The 20,966-nt window shown below is 43.0% G+C and overlaps 1 protein-coding gene across 2 annotated transcripts in view; it reads left to right on the forward strand.

Annotated features, from left to right (window-relative positions):
- LOC118001841 (synaptotagmin-like protein 3) overlaps positions 1 to 20,966 on the forward strand; it is a 94,615-nt gene that overhangs the window by 27,668 nt on the left and 45,981 nt on the right. For both annotated transcript variants that reach the window (XM_034992003.1, XM_034992005.1), the window contains one exon: positions 9,652 to 9,716. In XM_034992003.1, the coding sequence (XP_034847894.1) occupies positions 9,652 to 9,716 (65 nt within the window). The remainder of the gene's footprint in view (positions 1 to 9,651; positions 9,717 to 20,966) is intronic.

Raw genomic sequence — 20,966 nt, forward strand, 5'->3', positions numbered from 1 at the left:
ATGTCCAGGACACTTTTGGGAAAAGTTTATTTTTGAAAAGTTTATTTTGTACTTATTAAAGGGAATGCTTTCACAGTAATTTGAATATCATTCCTTTTGTTGAAGCTGAAATTTCTTCTGTGATCAGTACTTGATTAGTCACCCAGGCCTTGCTTTTAAAACCTCTCTTTGAGATTAGTAAGCCTTCTGTATCGTTAACTCTCTTGTTCATACTTGACGTTGTCACCGCACTCAGCTCTGCTGAAACTTCTCGCCCTCTGGGGAAGGTCAGCACGAGGAGGCTGCTTTCCTGGGCTGGTGCTCTGCACAGTACTTGGTTAACACTCTGAGCTAGTGTTAAGGGTACTGGCAGATGTAGGGATCCTGGACAGGTTTGCAGTTCCTTTGAAGTCATGTTTTCATAGGAGTTTTCACAATAGCATACCCATGTCCATAGAGCAGACCAAAGCGCATTCCAATGCCAAAGAGAAGTTGTGTGTGGATTTAGTGGTTTTAGATGACTCAACTCCTGTACTGTTCCATTAAAACAGATGGTTAAGAATAGACATGTTTGGGGAGGGATGGGGTGACTGGGTGATGGACACTGGGGAGGGTGTGTGCTCTGGTAAGCGCTGTGAATTGTGCAAGACTGTTGAATCTCAGATCTGTACCTCTGAAACAAATAATGCAATATATGTTAAGAAAAAAAAAAGAAGAAGAAGAAGGTAGCAGGAGGGGAAGAATGAAGCGGGGGAAATCAGAGGGGTAGACGAACCATGAGACGATGGACTCTGAAAAACAAACAGGGTTCTAGAGGGGAGGGGGTGTGAGGATGGGTTAGCCTGGTGGTGGGTATTGAGGAGGGCACATTCTGCATGGAGCACTGGGTGTTATGCACAAACAATGAATCATGGAACACTTCATCTAAAACTAATGATGTAATGTATGGGGATTAACATAAGAATAAAAAAATAAAATAATTAAAAAAAAAAAAAGAATAGACATGTTTGTTGAAAGAAAGTTGCCCATGGATTTCTAGCTAATGTTAAAGCTGACTTCAGTATGTTATACTCCTCTGAAATCCCTTCTGTCTTTGGGATGCTTTGGCGATGAGGGGATTAGATTTTGTGATATCTTTGTTAGCTTCAAACTTATACTTAATGATTTTTTAAAGAAATTAACAAAGGTCTTCTTTAAAAGGAAAGAAATACGTCTGCCTAATTCTGCTATGCACTTTGCTACCCATACGAACAGTACTTTTATAACCACAGAAATGAAGTCATCAGATAAGAAATCAGTTATTCCTTCCCCTTTTAAAATTGTAAAAACTTGCTAACAAGGCAGTGAAATTGTTACCTTGAACAGAATCCTCAAAGCCTAGCATAGATTTTGCCACCTCTGAAATGGTTACTTTGTGTTTAAGGCTCCATAATCTAGAGGTGGTAAATTTATGTTGCCTAGTGCTTGGGAAAGGAGGTAGGATGGACATAACATCCTATGGAACATATAATCTTACATGTTAAATGCATCTGGGTTAAGTTTCAGATTGATTTAGGAAACCTGAGTATTTAAAATTTGAATCTTCTTATAAATGCTGATAGATCCTGGGGCACCTGCTGGCTCAGCCAATAGAGCACGTGACTCTCAATCTCAGGGTCATAAGTTCAAGCCCACATTGGGCCTGGAGCCTATTTAAAATTAAAAAATAAATAAATTTAAGAATGCTGACAGATCCTAAGAGCTAGTATATTGTAAAACCTTCTGCCACCTGAAATAACAAAATGAAAATATTAAGGTTTTCTTTTTATTTTTAAAGATTTATTTATTTACTTTAGAGAGAGAGAGCTAGCATGAGCAGGAGGGGCAGAGGGAGAGGGAGAGAGAATCTCAAGCAGACTCTGGTGAGCACGGAACCCAACTTGAGGCTGAATCCCAGGACCTTGAGATCATGACCTGAACTGAAACCAAGAGTTGGATGCTTAACTGGCTGTGCCACCCAGACACCCCTTAATGTTGGTTTTGACAACAACCTTGTAGCTTTCAAATATTCAAATAATAAGCCAGTGTTCATAGCAGCATTGTTCACAATAGTCACAAGGTGGCGACAACCCAGTGTCCATCAACAGATGAATGGATACACAAAATGTGATATATACATGCCATGGAATATTATTGAGCTACAACAAAAGAATGAAATTTAATACATGCTAAGACATGGATGAACTTTACAAATATTATGTTAAATAAGCCAGAAGGAAAAATGTATGATTCTACTTACATGAGGTACCCAGGGTAGAGACAGAAATTTTTTTTTTTTAAGATTTTTAATTTATTCATTTGACAGAGAGACAGCGAGAGAGGGAACACAAGCAGGGGGAGTGCGAGAGGGAGAAGCAGGCTTCCCGCTGAGCAGGGAGCCCAATGAGGGGCTCCATCCCAAGACCCTTAGGTCATGACCTGAGCTGAAGACAGACACTTAATGACTGAGCCACCCAGGCGCCCCTAGAGACAGAAATGTTTTATAAATGTTATTTATTTCATCATTTTGAAATATTTATATTGTGATAAGTTATTACTTTTATGTCCTATAATATCTCCCTCAATAATTATTTTTGTCACCTGCATAGTTTTATGATTATATTTACAATTATTAAACCAACTCTAAGTTTTAACACATTCAAGCGCTCATTGCCAATCTTTTGAGACCATAATTTCCCAATTTGCAAGTTCTTTATTTTGATTCATTTTTCAATCATCTGAAGGGCCTCTTGAGGGATTTTTTGCCCCAGAAGAGCATGTCGGTGGCATAAGATCTGAGTCATTGCAAATTTAAGGTTGTCCTCCATAGCCTTCCCTCATGAGTAATGACTTCACTGGGTTTTAAAATCTTAGGTCCCAACCTTTTCATCTCAAAGTTCAGGAAATGTGTTCTCATTGTCTTTGGAATTTAATATGACAGAGACATCTGAAGCTATTTTTATTTTTATTTCTTTAGTGATCATCTGGTTTTTATATGTTACAAGCATTGTTTTTTTTTTCCCCCTGTATCCTTGTAATTAAAAACAGTTTCTTGTCCATGTCTGGGTGTGAGCTCCTCTATGTTGGTTTTATGGAATAAAGTTACTTTGAGCTTCTTATCCCTTGGATTTGCTTGTTTAAAAAACACATATTTTTAGGGACACCTGGGTGGTGCAGTTGGTTAAGCATCCGGCTTCTTTAATGGCTCAGGTCATGATCTCAGGGTCATGGGATCTGGCCCCATGTGGGGCTCTGCGCTCAGCATGGAGTCTGCTTGTGACTTTCTCTCTCTCTCTCTTTGCCCCTCTCCCCTGTGTACCCTCTCTCTCTCTCTCAAATAATAAATAAATCTTAAAAAAATTTAAAGAATGTTAATTGTGGTAAAATACATATAACATAAAATTTACTATCTTAGCTCTTTTTCTACCTACAGTTTAGGGGCAGTAAGTCTGTCCACATCTTCGTGCAACCATCACCACCATCCATCTCTGGAACTTTTCCATCTCACAGAACTGAAACTTGATACCCATTAAACAACAACTCCCTATTTCTTCCTTCCACTAGAAACCAGCACTCTATGTTCTGTTTCTCTGAATTTGTGGATTCTAGGTGCTCATATAAGTAGAATCATACAGTGCTTATCTTTTTACAACTAGCTCATTTCACTTAGCAGAATGTCCTCAAGCTTCCTCTGTGTTGTAGTTTATTGCAAGTTTCCTTCCTTTTTCAGGCTGTATATTCCAAGATGCATATTCCATCGTGTGTATATGTCACATTTTGTTTGTCTATTCGTTTGCTGATGGACACTTGGGTTAATTCTACCCTTTGGCTATTGTGAATGAATGGTGCTGCTGTGAACATAGGTGTGCAAACATCTCTAAGAGAAGAGACCCTACTTTCAGATCTTTTGGAGATAGACCCAGAAGTGGAATTGTTGGCTCATATGGTACTTATATGTTTAATTTTTTTCATACTGTTTCCCATAGTAGCTGCACCATTTAATAATCCCACCAAGAGTACACAAGGGTCCCATTTCTTCACATCTTCATCAACACTTGTCCTTTTCAGGTTGTTTTGTTTTGTTTTGTTTTTGGTAGTAGCCACCCTAATGGGTGTGAGGTGAAGGTTTGCTTGGTTTTTGACTCAGTAACATTTTCTTCAGTTAGGTATGATTCCTATGATCATCTTTTATGCCACTTGCCCTTGCTTCTTAGGGAATAACTTTTATTTATTTTTTAAAAAGATTTTATTTATTTGACAGAGAGAGAGACAGTGAAGAGGGAACACAAGCAGGGGGAGTGGGAGAGGGAGAAGCAGACTCCCCACTGAGCAGGGAGCTTGATCCCAGGACCCTAGGATCATGACCTGAGCCGAAGGCAGACGCTTAACGACTGAGCCACCCAGGCGCCCTGGGAATAACTTTTAATATGTAGGTTGACTTTGTTCTCTGTCTTCCAAAATCTGATGTCTTCATTTTTTCTGTTCATGTTCTGGAAAAGCCCGTCTACTGGGTGAGCTCACTGATTCAGCTTTCCTGCATCTCCGTTCTGCTCCTGCGAGTTGGCAGACAGTCTGTTCTGCTTTTGTCTAGTTTCCTAGATTTGTCTTTGTTCTAGTCTGATGTCTCTTCATGTCAGCCTGGTTTCTCCTGTCTTTCTGTCTCCTTCTCCTAGAGGCAGATCTTAGGTGCTTTTGAGGACGGAGTGCTTTCTGAAAGGTTCCCTGGTTCCCCCAGTGCTGTGCGTCCTGAGAAGCCTCCGGCATTTTGTCAGAGGCTCTCCATTATCTCTTCAGGTTGAAGAATTGCCAACAAGCATGGGCTCCTTGTTTCTCACCCTTCCTGTGGTCCCTTTGGCGGCGGGCGGCCCTTCCCAGATCTCTGGGGAAGATAGGGCAATGCGTAGCATCTCATCCGATTTTTTGTCAAGGCCTCAAGCACAGCTCTGTCCGGCTACAGTGGAATTTTTCTCACTTTTGTCAACTAGTTATCTGGTGTAACAAACCAAGAATCACAAATGCGTGGCCAACAGGCTGCCAACAGCCCCTGGGCCTTGTGTGTTGGACCTGCATGAAGTATAATATGTATCATTTTAATGCCTTGCAATGGGCCACGGCTTCTCCTGCTCGTCACAGTCCCCACCCCTCCTTATTGTCTGCCCCCAGCTTGTTTCCCTTGTTTACAGTCTCTGGTGCCTGAGTCCGTGCCCCCCCCCCCCAATGTGCTTAGAGGGGCCAACACACATTAGATCTCAGTGTGCACCCCAGCAGGATCCCAGCTTCTCCCTACAGTTCTCAAGATGCTCCCCACAGAACTGGGGCTTTTTATTCATTCACCAACCCACATGGATTCACTGGCCCCTGGGATGCACCCCAGTCACGCTTGGGGCTGTGAATACAGCCCTGAGTATGACACAGGGGCACCTGTCTTCTCTCTGAGGTCAGCTGAGGGAGAGTTACTAATGTTTTGCAAGGAGGGGAGGCAGCAGCTCGATACAATCATTTCTTTATCTTAATCTTGATTCTCTGAGTCCTCCCCTAGTTACCTAGGATTTAATCACTATGATCAGTATTTTTTTCCTGTGAAAATGTTGAAAGCGGATCAACTGAGCTGGCAGGAAAAAAACCTCACTGCTTTACTTTGTAACTAAAAACCATCTTAGATGTGAGATTATTTGAAGTAAAAATAAAATAAAATTCCACTGTATGCTTGCCTAAGACTACTTCAGCTGGGAACTACCCAACAGGTGGATAAGCTAGCACAGAGAAGTTTGGGGGCGGGGGGGTCTCAGTTTTATAATATTCGGCTTCTTCATTTGGACTTTTTGCAGCTTGTTGGTCTGATGAGCCACCAGGGGCCTCCTGAGGCTTTCTGGCCATCAGGACATTGGTTGGAGAGCAGATCTGCCCTGGGGAAAGGTGTCTCTAGGCGTTCCCAGAATCCTGACTCTGCAGACCGATTTTCACCTCTTGTCCCTTGCATGGTGGAAAATACATTAAGCAATTCTGGGGTGCCTGGGTGGCTCAGTCATTAAGCGTCTGCCTTCGGCTCAGGTCATGATCCCAGCATCCTGGGATCGAACCCTGCATTGGGCTCCCTGCTCCACGGGAAGCCTGCTTCTCCCTCTCCCACTCCCCCTGCTTGTGTTCCCTCTCTCGCTGTCTCTCTCTCTGTCAAATAAATATATATATATATAAAATACATTAAGCAACTCTAGGGACATCATGCTTTTAGAAGAGCCTAAGGTGTGGATGGGACAGTTAACTATCCACAGATGCAGGTAATTTAGATGCAAAGTAAAGCTGCATTCCAACAGGCCTGTTTGGCTCCCTGCTTGCTCTGATAGTAACAGGTCAAACGATCTTTCTGTTCCGGGTCATCCATTCATTGTATCATTCAACATTTGTATGCTGGGATTTGCAAAGTGCTTTTCAACAGTCATTTCTTGTTTGCTGATGAAAGGGCAGCATGAGCAGAGCTCAAGGCTATGGAGAATGGACGGCGGGACCTCCAGTAGTTAGAGCTGGCTCTGCACCATGTGCTGGGCATTTATGCCAATGATCCTCACGCAGAGTCAATGGCAAGGTCAGATACCAAATTCAGCTCTCCCAATTCCGGAGCTTCTGCTGTCTCCACAAACCCTAGGCTTTTGCTTTTTGAGATGTATTTGTCAATTGATTGAAAAAAATTTTTTTTAACTTTTTTTTTTTTTTTTTTTGGTATTCATTTGAGAGAGAGAGCAAGCATGAGTGGGAAGGGGAGAGGGAGAGAGAGAAGCAGACTCTCTGCTGAGTAGGAAGCCCAATTCAGGACTCAGTCCCAGGACCGTGAGGTCATGACCTGAGCCAAATGAAAGCAGACGCTTAATGGGCTGAGCCACCCAGGCGCCCCTGATTGAACAAGTTTTAAAGAAGCAAGTCTCAATTCTGAGGGATGTAAAAGCGTTAGCCTATTACTGAGCTCAGAAAATGTTTCAAGAAGCTTTCATAGCCAGGTTCTGATTAATCATCTGGGAAGAAATAATAAACACTTCCTCTGGTTGCTGTGAGTCAGGCTACCCTGGGTTGGCCCTAACGAGGACAGAGACGTGCAGGTGCTGCTACTGTAAGGTCTGCTCCCCGCCATCTTAGATGATAAGAGCAACAAAAGGTTCCCCTTTTTGTACCTGGGGATTGGTGTGGACAGGGAGCCTTTAGGAAGGATATCAGGGAATCATTGCTTGGGAACGGCTGATTCTGCAAGGACTGGGAGATCCAGCTCAAATCTGTTCTCAAAGGAAACAGCCTCAAATGCAAAAAACGTGCTGTTTGGCACACGGTTTAGGACTGTGCTGTTTTTATCCTTCTATTCTTTAATCACAGACGAGCCTGAGAGACCTGAAGTCTGTGTCCAGATCTGTCCTGCCAAATAAGCTCCTGCTTGAACTTCACAAGTAGTCAGTTGGGATATGCAGTTAGAGGACCTAGCACCAGGAGACAGATATTTTAATTCACTGCATAGATTCTGAAGCCAGGGCTGGAGGAGGACAGTGATTTACCCAGGTGTCTCCACCTTCCCCCTCCCTCCGCTGAGCTTTCCTTTCGTGATGGTGTTTCCGTGTGCCCGCTTCGCCGCGGCAGGCTGTGTCTGGCTAGCCTCGGCTGACCATAGGGGGTCGTGGTTTGACGCACCGCTGAGTTCTCAGCTCTGACCTCCTTCCAGTCCGAGCCCTGCACCATCCCCGCACCTTCTGGTACATGGATGCTGTTGGTCCCAAGGGTAACAGGCTGCAGAGCAGGACAGGGTAGATTGGCTGAAAGGGTCACCACCACCAGGAAGAAAAGTCCAGGAAGGGGAGTTCATTTATTAGATGGAGGCCTCCTGTTTCCACATTTGATTTTGTTCCTCAGCTCTCTTCATCTGATGGTTAGACCTCGTCCTGCAGATGGAAGAGTTGCCCACGAGCATAGATGGCAAGTGGGGTCCTTCAAAAGAGCATGAATTCACCACCTGCCCCACTCATCTCTCCAAACTTCGCCTGGTTTTTGATCCCATGCTTGCCTTCACGCACCAGAGGGGGAACTTCCAAGGAGCTGAGTTCTCAGTGTTTCGTGTCAGTTTAGTAGATCAGATGTTCGATTTTATGGTGCAAACTTTTCCCTGTCTCTCTGTAGACATATCACAGCTGAACATTTTATATATTTTGGCTCTGAAGGGTAGTGACTGATTATCAAAATTCTGTTATCACAATTTATAGAAGTCCTGTGTATTTTTCCCTTGTTCTAGTCACTAAGCATTGGGAATCATAATTTACTTACTCATCAGAGAACATAACAGTTTCTTACTAGATAAAGGGGAAGAAGCTGGTTGGTGTCTTCTAACAATTACTAGAACTCTGTAGAGAAAGAGGGTATTTTAAAAACATATAGTTGGACATATAGTTGTGAATTGACTTAACATTTATAGCAGTTGTAAGCATTAGTTAAGAAAAATCCATTTGAGTTCATATATAGCCTGAAAGAACCTAATGGAGAACTTATTTTGGTACTTTATAGACGAGATTTCATAAGTTGAAGTTGTAATTTTTCTTAAACTTTCATAATCCAGGAATTGGCAAGTTTTGTGGCGCATTATTTTAAGGGTGTGAAAAACTTGTAGCATCTGTGTGTTTACATTTTTACATCCTAAAATGATGTTAACAATTCTACATTTCCAAGGTTTTTTGACATTGAGGGTGGCTTCTCCAGAAATTTGGGAACTGTCAAGAGCACAAGGCATTTGGGGACTTTGGTTTCAAGCAGTGCACATACAGAGAGACCTGTTCCTCCTGGGACCGAGACTGGAGGAGATGCAGGGATGCCGAGGAACCCTAGCACCTGCTAGCTGAGCAGCTGGCCAAGAAGAGGGCATTTCTCAGGTGGTCCACTTGGACCCAGGTCCCGGGTCTTCATGAAGCACATGGATCCCACATTCCAGACTTCAGGTCCTTCTAGGAAACTTTTCGGCTACTCTGTTAGCTCTTAGGAAACGTGGTTAACACAAACTAACCTTGGGACGCCTGGGTGGCTCAGTCGTTAAGCATCTGCCTTTGGCTCAGGTCATGATCCCAGGGTTCTGGGATCGAGTCCCGCATCGGGCTCCCTGCTCTGTGGGAAGCCTGCTTCTCCTTCTCCCACTCCCCCTGCTTGTGTTCCCTCTTTCACTGTGTCTCTGTCAAATAAATAAATAAAATCTTTAAAAAAAAAACCCCAAACAAATACAAACTAACCTTAACCTAGGATTTTTTGTTGACTATCTTTCATGCCATTGTTTACTGCCGTAAAAATAATAACTGATCATTTTGATGGTAATTTTGTTTCTCCTTGTATATTTATTCAGAAAACATGAAGTACTTAATATGTGTTGGTCACACACATATGTTAGTATGTATACATTGCATGCACATGTTACATATAGGATAAAATAGACCCAAGCAGAGACTCCCAGCTTTGCTGCTGACTGGTCAGATCATTTAACCTCTACAGGAGATCTGTAACGTAGGGTTTGGGGCCAGAAATTTGAACTTGGAGGACCCTTGCAAGACGAATCTTATGTGATAGTATCTACCTACCTCTCATGAGCCAAATACAGCACCATCCACATCTCTGTCTGAGGCTTCCTTTCTGCTTGTTTTTCAGAAATGTGAAAATAAAAACTGGAGAATGGTTCTTTGAGGAACGAGCCAAGAAATTTCCAACTGAAGGTAAATGCTCTTAAGTTTTTTTCTAAGGTAAAATGATATACTCCCAGTTTTAAAATATTTGGTGTTAAGACTTTTGACTATAAAAAACTTTACAGGCTGGGGGCACCTGGGTGGCTCAGTGGGTTAAGCGTCCGACTCTTGATTTCAGCTCAGGTCTTGATATCAGGGTCGTGAGTTCGAGCCCCATGTTGGGCTCCATGCTGGGCATGGAGCCTACTTAACGCGAACAAACAAACAAACAAACAAACACTTTACAGGTCATGGAAGGCAAGCCTTGCCCTTCTGAGCTCCTGTTCTGTTTGGTTGTGCTTTCTGCGCTTACCCTTTGGCCCATGCTGCTCAGCATCTTTCATTGCAGTGTTCCCCTCAGTACCCCAGCTCTCCCTGGAGTCTCCCCAACTTCTTGCTTGTGGGAATGAGCTCTCCCTCCTCTGAGACTCCAGCAGCTCTGGTTTGTCCATCCCTTCCATAATTGGGGAAAGTGCCTTATGCTGTATTATTTGTATACTTCTCTTTCTCTCCATATGCAGCAACTGTGCTTTTCAAATCTTGTTAGCCCCTTACATCACTGAGCACAAAACCTTGTTCATGATACTTGAACAAAGTGATGGAATAGCTGAAGGCCCTGGGTAGTGGATGGTATTAGAATTTGGCAGAGGTTGATGATTAGGAAGTGAGCGCATGTCGTGAGTCTCTGAGTGCAAGTGTGCATACGGTCTGGGCAACTGGAATATCTTATAAAGTATTTGTGAAGCTGATGTAATGGTGTAATTGGTAGCTGGGGCCAGAAGCCATGGGGAGAACTAATTCTCTGGTAACAGCAATGCCACGTCAGGATGTGAGCTGCACAGACAAGAGAACGCTTATCAGACAAAGGCACACACGTGTCATCAAAATCAAGTGGAGCCCGCATGCTTGGTGACTCGCGTTCATCCACATGGTAACACACATCCTCTGTGATGTGGGTCAGTGGGGACTGCACACAAGGAGCCTAGTCTGACCTAGAGGGACCAGGGTGGCTTGAAACCCTTCTTTCTTCTGGAAAAAGTGACCGTTTGAGATAAAGAAAGAAGCTATTTAGCCACAACCCAAAATGTGTTGGCAAGAAAGGAAGCCATGTGTTGGAGCGCTGACACTCAAGCTTTTAAAAAAGGCACCGTTAGCTGCGGTTGAAAATCAGTTGGCATTACATTCTCTCCTGGGTTATATTCCAGACTCTTCTTACTCAAGCAAAGATTATGTTTCTGCAGAGTTTCTTACAGATCTGGAAGGAAGTACAATGCTAAGGGGTATGCTCGAGCAAAGGGTGAGCAAGTGCGTGTGGTCTCACCCAGGACAGTGCTTCTCCACACTTTTCCTTACAGCCCACTCTCCTGTCCCAAGCAGCCTTGCTAACACTTTTTCCTAAATACTACCCGTCCATGAAAATTTACCACCCCAGGTATATTTATGTTTCTGGACTGAGACCTTTTGGAGCGTACTAAAATTTGTCTCATCCACTAACCACCCTTTTTGCCTCCCTGGGGCTGTCATCCCCATTTAGGGCATAATCTAGACAAGCATGGCAGCATGCGGTCTAAGTTGTATTGCTTTATTTTGTGTCTTCAAAATACTTTTTTGTTGGGGCACCTGGCTGGCTTGGTTAGTAGACATGTGGCTCTTGATCTTGGGGTTGTGAGTTCAAGCCCCACGGTGGGGAGCAGATTGCACTTAAAATTTAAAAAAAAAACAAAAACTTTTTGTTACGGGGCTGGGGTCCTCTTCAGGTGGTAGATTGTCATTTTTTCACTCAGTTCCTACTTCATAAACGGTAAGACTGGGGAGTGAAATTTCTGTAATTTCTCAAAACAAGTCCATGAAGACCTCTCCTGGAAACTTTTTAATACACTGTTGAAAGTTTTAGTACTATTATTTCAATGAGGGAAATGAGCGTGCAGGCCAGAACACAGGTGTGTGGCATGCACGTGTGCGTGCTCCTTACCTTCTCATCATCTTTCCGGCACCCTTCTGGTGGGTAAAAGTGAGCAGAAGCAGTTAGGCTGGCCACCTGACATAAGAAAAGGTGTAGGATGGGACGCCTGGGTGGCTCAGTCGGTTAAACGTCTGCCTTCGGCTCAGGTCATGATCCCAGGGTCCTGGGATCGAGCCCCACGTCGGGCTCCCTGCTCCACGGGGAGCCTGCTTCTCCCTCTGCCTCTGCCTCTCTCTCTCTCTATCTCTCATGAATAAATAAATAAAAAATCTTTAAAAAAAAAAAAAGGTGTAGGATAGGAATGAACCTGAAGTCCTGGGTTTCTCTTTTTGGTCCAGCGACTTTCCACCAGAATGAAAAGATCAAGGAAAAAAGAAAGTAGACAATGAAAGTCAGCCTGAGAAGAAATCATCCTTTTCTCTTACTGTCTCTCCCAAGGTATAAAAGAAACAAACAACAACAAAGAAAAAACAAATTCCTTCCTCCTCTGCACTTGCTCCCCCACATGCCGAGGTGTTCCATTTTCTTATTGTCCAATTTTAGGCGAGTTGGGCTCAAAAGGCGGGGAGAGCCCAGGGAAAAGTGCCGAGCTGGGGGAACACGCGTGTGAGCTCGGCTGGGTGGGCGGAGGTTGGCAGGCGAGGAGCCAGGAAGGGCCGTCGGGGTGATGGTTCGCCCGGCAGGTGGGAGCCCCCTCGCTTACACCTGTGCCCCCACCAGCCCAGCTGGCGCTGGTACAGTAATTGAGTGGACTCTGGTCCACCTGCTGTATCCGCTGGGGGCCAGTTAGGAAAACAGAAACCACGTGGGGATTTGAGCGAAGAGGATGTAATTCAGAGGGAACTGGTCAAACAGGTATTATCGGAGGAAGAGAGGCAAGAAGGGAGGCCTGTGGGAAGCCCTGAGGTGCTACCTGCAGGAAGCTGACCCCTCGTTCCGCGGCTGGGCGGCTGTGCTCGGGAACCTCGCGCCTTCCGATCTTTCTGGCGCCCCCTGGTGGGCCTGGTGGGGAGCCCGCCGCAAGCCCTGCTCGCCTCTGTGCTGCAGACTGAGATTCTGCACGTTACCTAGTGTTTGTTGTCACGCTGGGAATGCGCCTCTTGCCAGCCTTCCACATCCTCATCGGAAGCTGGACAAACGAGATGGTGGTACGAGACACCGAAGAGTACCAGATGGCTCAAGTCTGTGCCTCTTTCTATTGCTGGATAACAAATGCCTCCAAATGTTAAAACAATCAATATTATTTTATATGGTTTCTGTCTTCAGCTGAGGGGGCTGGAGGACCTGCTTTCTGGGGGGCTCATGCACATACCCGGTGTGCTCGTGGTGCTGATGGCCATAGGCCTGGGTTCCTCCACACCCCGCCTCTGGCAGGGCCGCCTGAATGTGCTCACCACGTGGTGGCTGGCTTCCCCCAGGGCCCTGGCGTGAGAGACAAGGCAGAGCCCTACCTTTTTTATATTAAAAAAATTTTATTATTATGGTTAAAATATACACAACATAAAATTTACCGTTCTAACCATTTTTAACCGTACAGTTCAATGGTATGAAGGGCATTCACATTGTTGTATAACCATCACCACCATCACCATCCATCCTTAGGACTTCATCCTCCCGCAGTCTCCCCTGCCCTCACCTCCCCAGAACTCCTAGGAACTTCCATCCTACTTTCTGTCAATCTCTTCTATGCCCCTGCTTCACAAAGCACACCCTGTCATTTCTGCTCGATCCCGTGGTGACACAGGTCTGCTCTATTCAGGGTGAGAGGGACGGTACAGGGTGGATCAGGAGGCAAGGGGCCCTGGAGCCCGTCAGAAGCTGGCTACCGTAGGCTGTATTCCTTACCCTAATCCACGCACCTGAGACTCATACCTGACTCCCTCTGGCATGCAAAGGTCAGCAAATCCTGACCTTTCTGCCTCCCCAGTATCTCGAACCTTTCCCCTGCTCTTCATTCCCACTTGTAATGCAGGAGCTCCTAGCTGGTCCCCACGAGTCCACCTGCTTCCCCATACTCCATCCTCCATTTGGTGAAGAGGGAACTTTGTTTTCTCTTTTAAAAAAAGTTGTTCATTTTCTGATTATAGAAGTAATGCATACTTTTTGTAGAATATTTGGGAAATTCAGAACAGTGTACAGAAGGCAATAAAAATCCCTCCACTCAACAAACTATGTTAATTGCACACACACACACTCTTCCAGTCTTCTTTCTAGGTGATGCTGTGCATGTGTGTGTGCACATACAGACTTACATTTCTTTTTATAAAGATTTTATTTTTAAGTAGTCTCTACACCCAAAACATGGGACTCAAACTTCCAACGCTAAGATCAAGAGTTGCGTGCTCCTCTGACTGAGCCAGCCAGGCGCCCCCAGACTTAGAGACTTTTTGAACAGATTTATGATCAGACTATATATAGATTTTAATCTTTTAAAATTCAATACAGCTCAAACAATTTCTTATGCTATTAAGAGTTGTTCCAACATATATTGACCCTGCATAAAATACATCAGATGGATGCACTATCTTTTATTCAACCTGTTCCCTCTTGTCAGGAAGTATATTATTGTATTCAAAATGTCATACCACAGATAACTCTGTGATAAACATCCTGTATGGGTATCTTGGCATCTCTGGTTATTTCCTTTGGAGAGATTCTAAGAAGAAGGACTGGTCAAATGTGTGAACACTTGAAAGGCTTTGATGTGTTTTGCCAAATCACCCTCAGGAAGTGTGTGCTCATTTACACCACCCTGGGCAGGGTACGTGAGCTGTTCTACCACACTCTGGCCACCACGAACTCCTATCCCTTGAAACAGGATTTCAAATTACATTTGTTCTGAATGTAAAAGCGATATATATTCATTTAAAAAATTGAGAAGTGAAGAAAAGCATAACAAATAATGTTTAAAAGACAATGACTTCACCCTGAAAACTTTTGTTAACATTTTGGTGTACATCATACATCATATCTGTTCTTTGGTGAATCAATACATCTATGTTTGTGAGGGTATATGCATGTATGTGTGTGTATATACAAATATACGCATATACACACATATCTACACACACATTTTTAAAAGTATTGAAATTAAACCATTAAGAAATTGATGTTTTTAGGTAAAAATTATTGAATGAAGGCAATTTTATATGTGCCAAGCTAATAGACTTACATAATTGGGGTCAAATTGTATATATAGTTTTATACTATTTCTTCACATAGTAATTTACAAAGAACATTTTTTCCATATTCTTATCCATCGTCAACTACATACTTTCTGATGACTGCATCTCATTCCAACATTGGAATGTGACCTCGTTACCGATCCAAATCACCATTGTGGTACAGTGAGGGAACTTCCAGTTTGCTGTTACATTTTTGGGAGTTTATAATATTATTAAAATAATAAATACAAGTGCAATGGACATCTTTGTAGATAAATCTTTGGCACGTCTCTGAATATTTCTAGAAAGAGAAGGATAAGATGAGAGGTTAGGAACATTGCCCCTGGGAAGGGTGTACCCTCCTTACCAGTAGGAATTATCCTTAGGTGGCGCCTGGGTGGCTCAGTTGTTAAGCGTCTGCCTTCGGCTCAGGTCATGATCTCAGGGTCCTGGAATCGAGCCCCGCATCGGGCTCCCTGCTCCATGGGAAGCCTGCTTCTCCTCCCACTCCCCCTGCTTGTGTTCCCTCTCTCGCTGTGTCTCTCTCTGTCAAATGACTAAATAAAATCTTTAGAAAAAAAAAAAAGGAATTGTTCTTAAAAAACAATCCAGACTCTATCAGTTTGATAAAACCACACTGGTAGTCTGAAATGGTTTCCTGTCGTTTTCATTTGAATTCATCTAATTCCTAGCGGGGTTGAATATTTCCCACCTGTTTGAACTTCTGTTTGAACTTCTGCAGAAGTTAAGGCTCTTTGTTCTTTTCTGTCCTGTTAGCTGCACCTACGTCATTATGTTTTTTGACAGAAGAAGTTTTTTCTTGGGTATATACAGTCAACCCTAGCTTTTCCTGTAGAATTCTTTGAGGGTTGGAGCTCTGAGTAAATGAGTGAATGAGTGAATGAATGAAGTCAGTAAGGATGGAGCTGTTTGGAGATGCAAGGTGATGTTCTCTGTAGAGAGTTCTTTTCCTTTTTAGCATCCAGAAACCTAGAGCCAAATTTAATGTTCAGTTTAAGGAATTCCAAGAATCATTATGCTCTCTGTCACCCCATTTCCTTTTTATATGCCTATTTTAATGGTTCTATTGGATGTGTGCCATTTAAGGTAAATTCTCCCCAAATTTCCTTGAAAGTAGACAAAGTGTAAGTAATAATCCAATGAAGTATAATAGGTATTAATTGTAGCAGTTTGTTGGGCTACTTTTCCAACCCTTAAAAAGATTTAAAAATAAGAAAAGATGAGCTCCAATTTTTTATTTTGCACGTATATGATACAAAAAATATTTTAAGTATTTTGCTTTTCTTATATTTTTTTTCTGATGATAGACTGGCTTTTGTTCCCCTCTAAGATTTTATAATTTGCTATTTAGTTTTGTTGTCTTAAAATAATTCCTTGTATGCCATAGTTGTGGTTCATCTGGGGTGCATCAGAATGATCAAAACATACAGACCTTCATAGGGTCGGCAGTGTCCTGTAAGCAGCTAGCTACCCAGCCATCTGGTATAATCACCTCCTGCCCCTCCACCCTCGGGCAGTTGGCTATCTCGGCACCTAGGGTTTTTACTGTGGCTTCTGGGAACCCTGCTCCAGGATCAGCTGCAAGCTGTTTCCAATTCAAAGTTCCCTATTCCGTGGGACCGTGACTCAAGAGTGTGTATTTAACAAGTCCCCAAATAATTTTTTATGCATTTTAAGTTTGAAAGCCACTGGTAAAGTAGCAAATATAATAAACAATTATGATGACACTTTTCTAGATCACTAATAACTTAAAGAACTAAAACTGAAAACCAAGCTTATTTTTTGGCATCTGCTAAGCTTATAAAGATAGTGCCCTCTTCTGGCTCCTTGCTGTGAATGCATCTTTTACTTTTTTTTTTTTTTTTTTTTGCTTTTGTTTTTTGTTTTTTTTACAACCATGACATTTTTTTTTTAAGATTTTATTTATTTATTTGACAACCATGACATTTTATTGCTTGATATTTGAGTTTAAGAGCAGAAAGATGACAATACTAATACTCTTAATACTAATATTTTTTCAAGTTTCAGAATGGTTAAATGTTACATATAAAACAATCTGTTGTGACTTTCACTCCATGGTTAGTAATTGGGAAATAAAATAATTTAGGAAGACTGTACCTTAATATAGCTTTTTATTTTTTTTAAAGATTTTATTTATTTATTTAACAGAGAGAGACACAGCAAGAGAGGGAACACAAGCAGGAGGAGTGGGAGAGGGAGAAGCAGGCTCCCCGGCTGAGCAGAGAGCCTGATGTGGGGCTCGATCCCAGGACCCCAGGATCATGACCTGAGCCGAAGGCAGACGCTTAACGACCGAGCCACCCAGGCGCCCCTATTAATATAGCTTCTGATAATGGTCTCAATGATCCATGATATAGCTATCCAGGACCATATTATGTCTCATAATCATGAAGGAAAAGAAGTTTTATCACCCCCTCCCAGGAGTGTGATTTCATTCATGTGACTTTTTGGAGCTCTCTTCTTCTACACGGGCAGCTTGGATATGGCCCATCTGATTGCAGGGCTTTGAGAAGAGCTGGCAGGACTGGCTATCTGGGGGTTGGAGGACTCAGGCTCACGGATTGCAAGAAGGAGGTATGAGTAAATAGGGGTGACCCTATCACAAAGCCCTGCCTTGATTGCCTCTCTGCTTGTTGGCTCAGTAAAGACCTCCCACCCGTGCAATTCAGCAGGTGGATTTTGCAAGGATGATTGAGGAAAGCTTTCTGGAGGTTACAGACCAACTGCCTAGTTGATGTACTTATGTTCATGAGAGGGCGTCTTTATGAAATCATGTTTATTTCCCAGATACATAATTTTGTATATGGCTTTGTCTTATTTAAAAGAAAATGTGGCATCTTATCTCTTGAATATTTCCTTCTCACTGCTCTCCTTCAGAGGAAAGACAAATTGAACACAAACCCACAGGAGGGGGTGTGAGCCCTAGAGGTGATTTTCCCAGCTGATTGGATTGCTCGCCGTGTCCCAGACAGATTTTCAGACCCGTCCATTTAAATCAGAACAGAGACTGTCAGGTCAGATTTTATGACTCCCATGTGAAGTAAGCCCTTGACCTTCAAACTTTGATTCTCACCCAGTGTTTCTAGGTAATAGTCTTCTGAAGGCAGGTTCTTGAGTATAGCCATCTTTGATTTCATGATGCCTTTGGCTTTGTTCACAGTAGCAACTCAAAAATTGAATTGTTTAGATTGTCCAAGGTGCTTTGAATACATCAACTCAACCCAGATCTTTTTTACCCCGTATTCTATCTCAGATGTCCCCCCAGGCCGCTTGACTATCCCTGCTGCTTTCTGAGCGCCGGTGTTCCTACCTGGACCATTTCTGCGTCTCTCTTCCTCTACCACTGTCCTCTGCACCCTCTCCACTGCCCTCCAGGATGAGACCACCCTCGGCAGTTTACATTTTTGGTCCTGAGTTGTCATGACTACCTCCCTATTTTGATCCATTGCTTTTAACATGGAGGGGAAACCGTGATTACATGGGCTAGTTATTAGGCTAGTCAGTGTTTTATTTTACTTAATACTCCCTGCTCCGTTGGGGGTTGGCAAACTACAGCACGCAGCCCAAATGTGGCCCACCAGCTGTTTGTATAAAGTTTTATTGGAACACAGCCATGCTAGCTCCTTTCTGTCTATGGCCAACTTTGCAGTACAATGGTCGAGCGGTTGCAACAGAGATCGTATGTCTGGCAAAGCCTACACTTTTTTAACTTGACCCTTTGCAGAAAGTTTGCTGGTCCCAGCTCTGTGTGATAGGCAGGTAATGTGATGGCATTTTGGTAAGCATCATTATTTCCCTGCTTATGAACAGAATGGGAAACCAAGGTAAAATCATTGAACTGAATAGAATTTCTGAGTTAAGAATCCATGTGTTCATATGTTGAGACCAAATTATTGGTTAGGGTAGTTTCTGGGGAGTATCTTGACCATTGGACGTTAAGCTATCTCCTTGTGTGAATACATTTTTTGAAAAGACTAGACCCCTACATATTTTTTTTTTTAAAGATTTTATTTATTTATTTGACAGAGAGAGACACAGAGCAGGATCACAAGCAGGGGGAGAGGGAGAGGGAGAGGGAGAAACAGGCTTCCCGTGGAGCAGGGAGCCCGATGCGGGGCTCGATCCCAGGACCCTGGGATCATGACCTGAGCCGAAGGCAGACGCTTAACGACTGAGCCACCCAGGTGCCCCTAGACCCCTACATATTTAATTGAGAAATCATTTTGTATTTAAGAACTCCATGCTCATCATTTTATTGCAGTAGAATAGACATACCATAAAAGTCACCATTTTAACCATTTGTGAGTGTAGAGTTCAGCCGCACCAAGCACGTTCACAGTGTTGTGCAATCATCACCACCAACCGTCTCCAGGACTTTTTCATCTCACAAAGCCGAATCTCTCTTTGCCATTAAACGCTAACTGTCCGGTCCTCCCTCCCAGCCAGCCCCGGTGACTGCCATTCTGCTTTCTGGCTCTATGAGGTGGACCATGCTAGGTACCCCGTGTAAGTGGAAACATAGTCCATTTGTCCTTTCATGTCTTTCTTATTTCACTTATGATGTCTTCAGGGTCCATCCATGTGGTAGCATGTGTCAGAATTTTCTTCCTTTTTAAGACCAAATGAAATTCCATTGTGTGTATCTACTGCATTTTGTTTATCCTTTCATCCCCCGGGGGTGGGGGTACTTGGGTGGTTTCCACATTTTGGCTGTCGTGACCAGTGTGGCCATGAACATGGGCGTGCAAATACCTGTTTAAGTTCCTGCTGTCAGTTCTTTTGTGTTTATACCCAGATGTGGCATTGCTGGGTCACGTGGTAGTTCTGTATTTCATGTCTTGAGTGACCACCATACTGTTTTCTGCAGTGGCCGCCCATTTTATGTTCCACGAGCAACGTGCAGGGTTCCAGCTTCTCCGTATCCATGTGGATACTTGTTATTTTCTGTTTTTTTTTTTTTTTTTAAATAATAGCCATTCTAATGGGCATGAAGTAGTATTTCATTGTGTTTTTTTTTTTTTCTTTTAACTCATTCCCTCAGTATTAATTAGGCATCTACCAGCCTGACACTTATTCTATTCTGTGTATGGATTTTGTTTTGATGATTTGATACACACAAGTATTGCAAAACATTTACCACATAAGGTTTATTAACACATCTTTCACCTCACACAATTATCATTTTGCCATTGTTATGGCGAGAACATTAACAGTCTGCTCTCATAACAACTTATAAGTCACAATATGGTATGGCAACTGTGATCACCATGTGACTATATATATTAGATTCCCAGAATTTATTCATCTTATAACTGAAAGTTTGTACCCTTTGACCAATAGCTCCCCATTTCCCCTGCCCCCAACCCCTGGTAACTACCATTCTACTCTCTGTTCTGAGTTTGGTGTTTTTAGATTCCACATATAAGTGACATCATATAGTGTTTGTCTTTTTCTGTCTGACTTATTCACTTAACATAATGCCTTCAAGGTCCATCCATGTTGTTGCAAGTGGCAGGATTTCTTCCTTTTTATGGCTGAATAATATTCCCTTTTAAAAATATATTTATTTTTAATTTTAGAGAGAGAGCATGAGAGAGAGTGAGAGCACGAGCAGCGGGGAGGGGTAAAAGGAGAAGCAGACTCCCTGCTGAGCAGGGAGCCCGATGTGGGACTTGATCCCAGGACCCTGGGATCATGACCTGAGCCGAAGGCAGAAGCTTAACCAACTGAGCCACCCAGGTGCCCCAATATTCCTTTCTAATAGATACCACATTTTCTTTAACCATTCGTCAGTTGAAGGACACCTAGGTTGTTTCCATGTCTTGGCTAATGTGAGCAATGTTGCCGTGAACATGGGAGTGCAGCTATGTCTTTGAGATAGTTATTTCATCTCCTTCGGATATATACCCAGTGTGGGATTGCTAGATCATAGGTAGTTCCATTTTTAATTTTTTTGGAGGAATCTCCACACTGTTTTCCATAATGGCTGTATCATTGGGGTTTCCATTTGCCTTTCCTTAATGATTAGTGATGCTGAACATCTTTCATATGCTTATTGGCCATTTGGATATT

The sequence above is a fragment of the Mirounga leonina genome, unplaced genomic scaffold, assembly GCF_011800145.1.
Source record: "Mirounga leonina isolate KUSES-001 unplaced genomic scaffold, KU_Mleo_1.0 Mir_54, whole genome shotgun sequence".
Lineage (NCBI taxonomy): Eukaryota > Metazoa > Chordata > Mammalia > Carnivora > Phocidae > Mirounga > Mirounga leonina.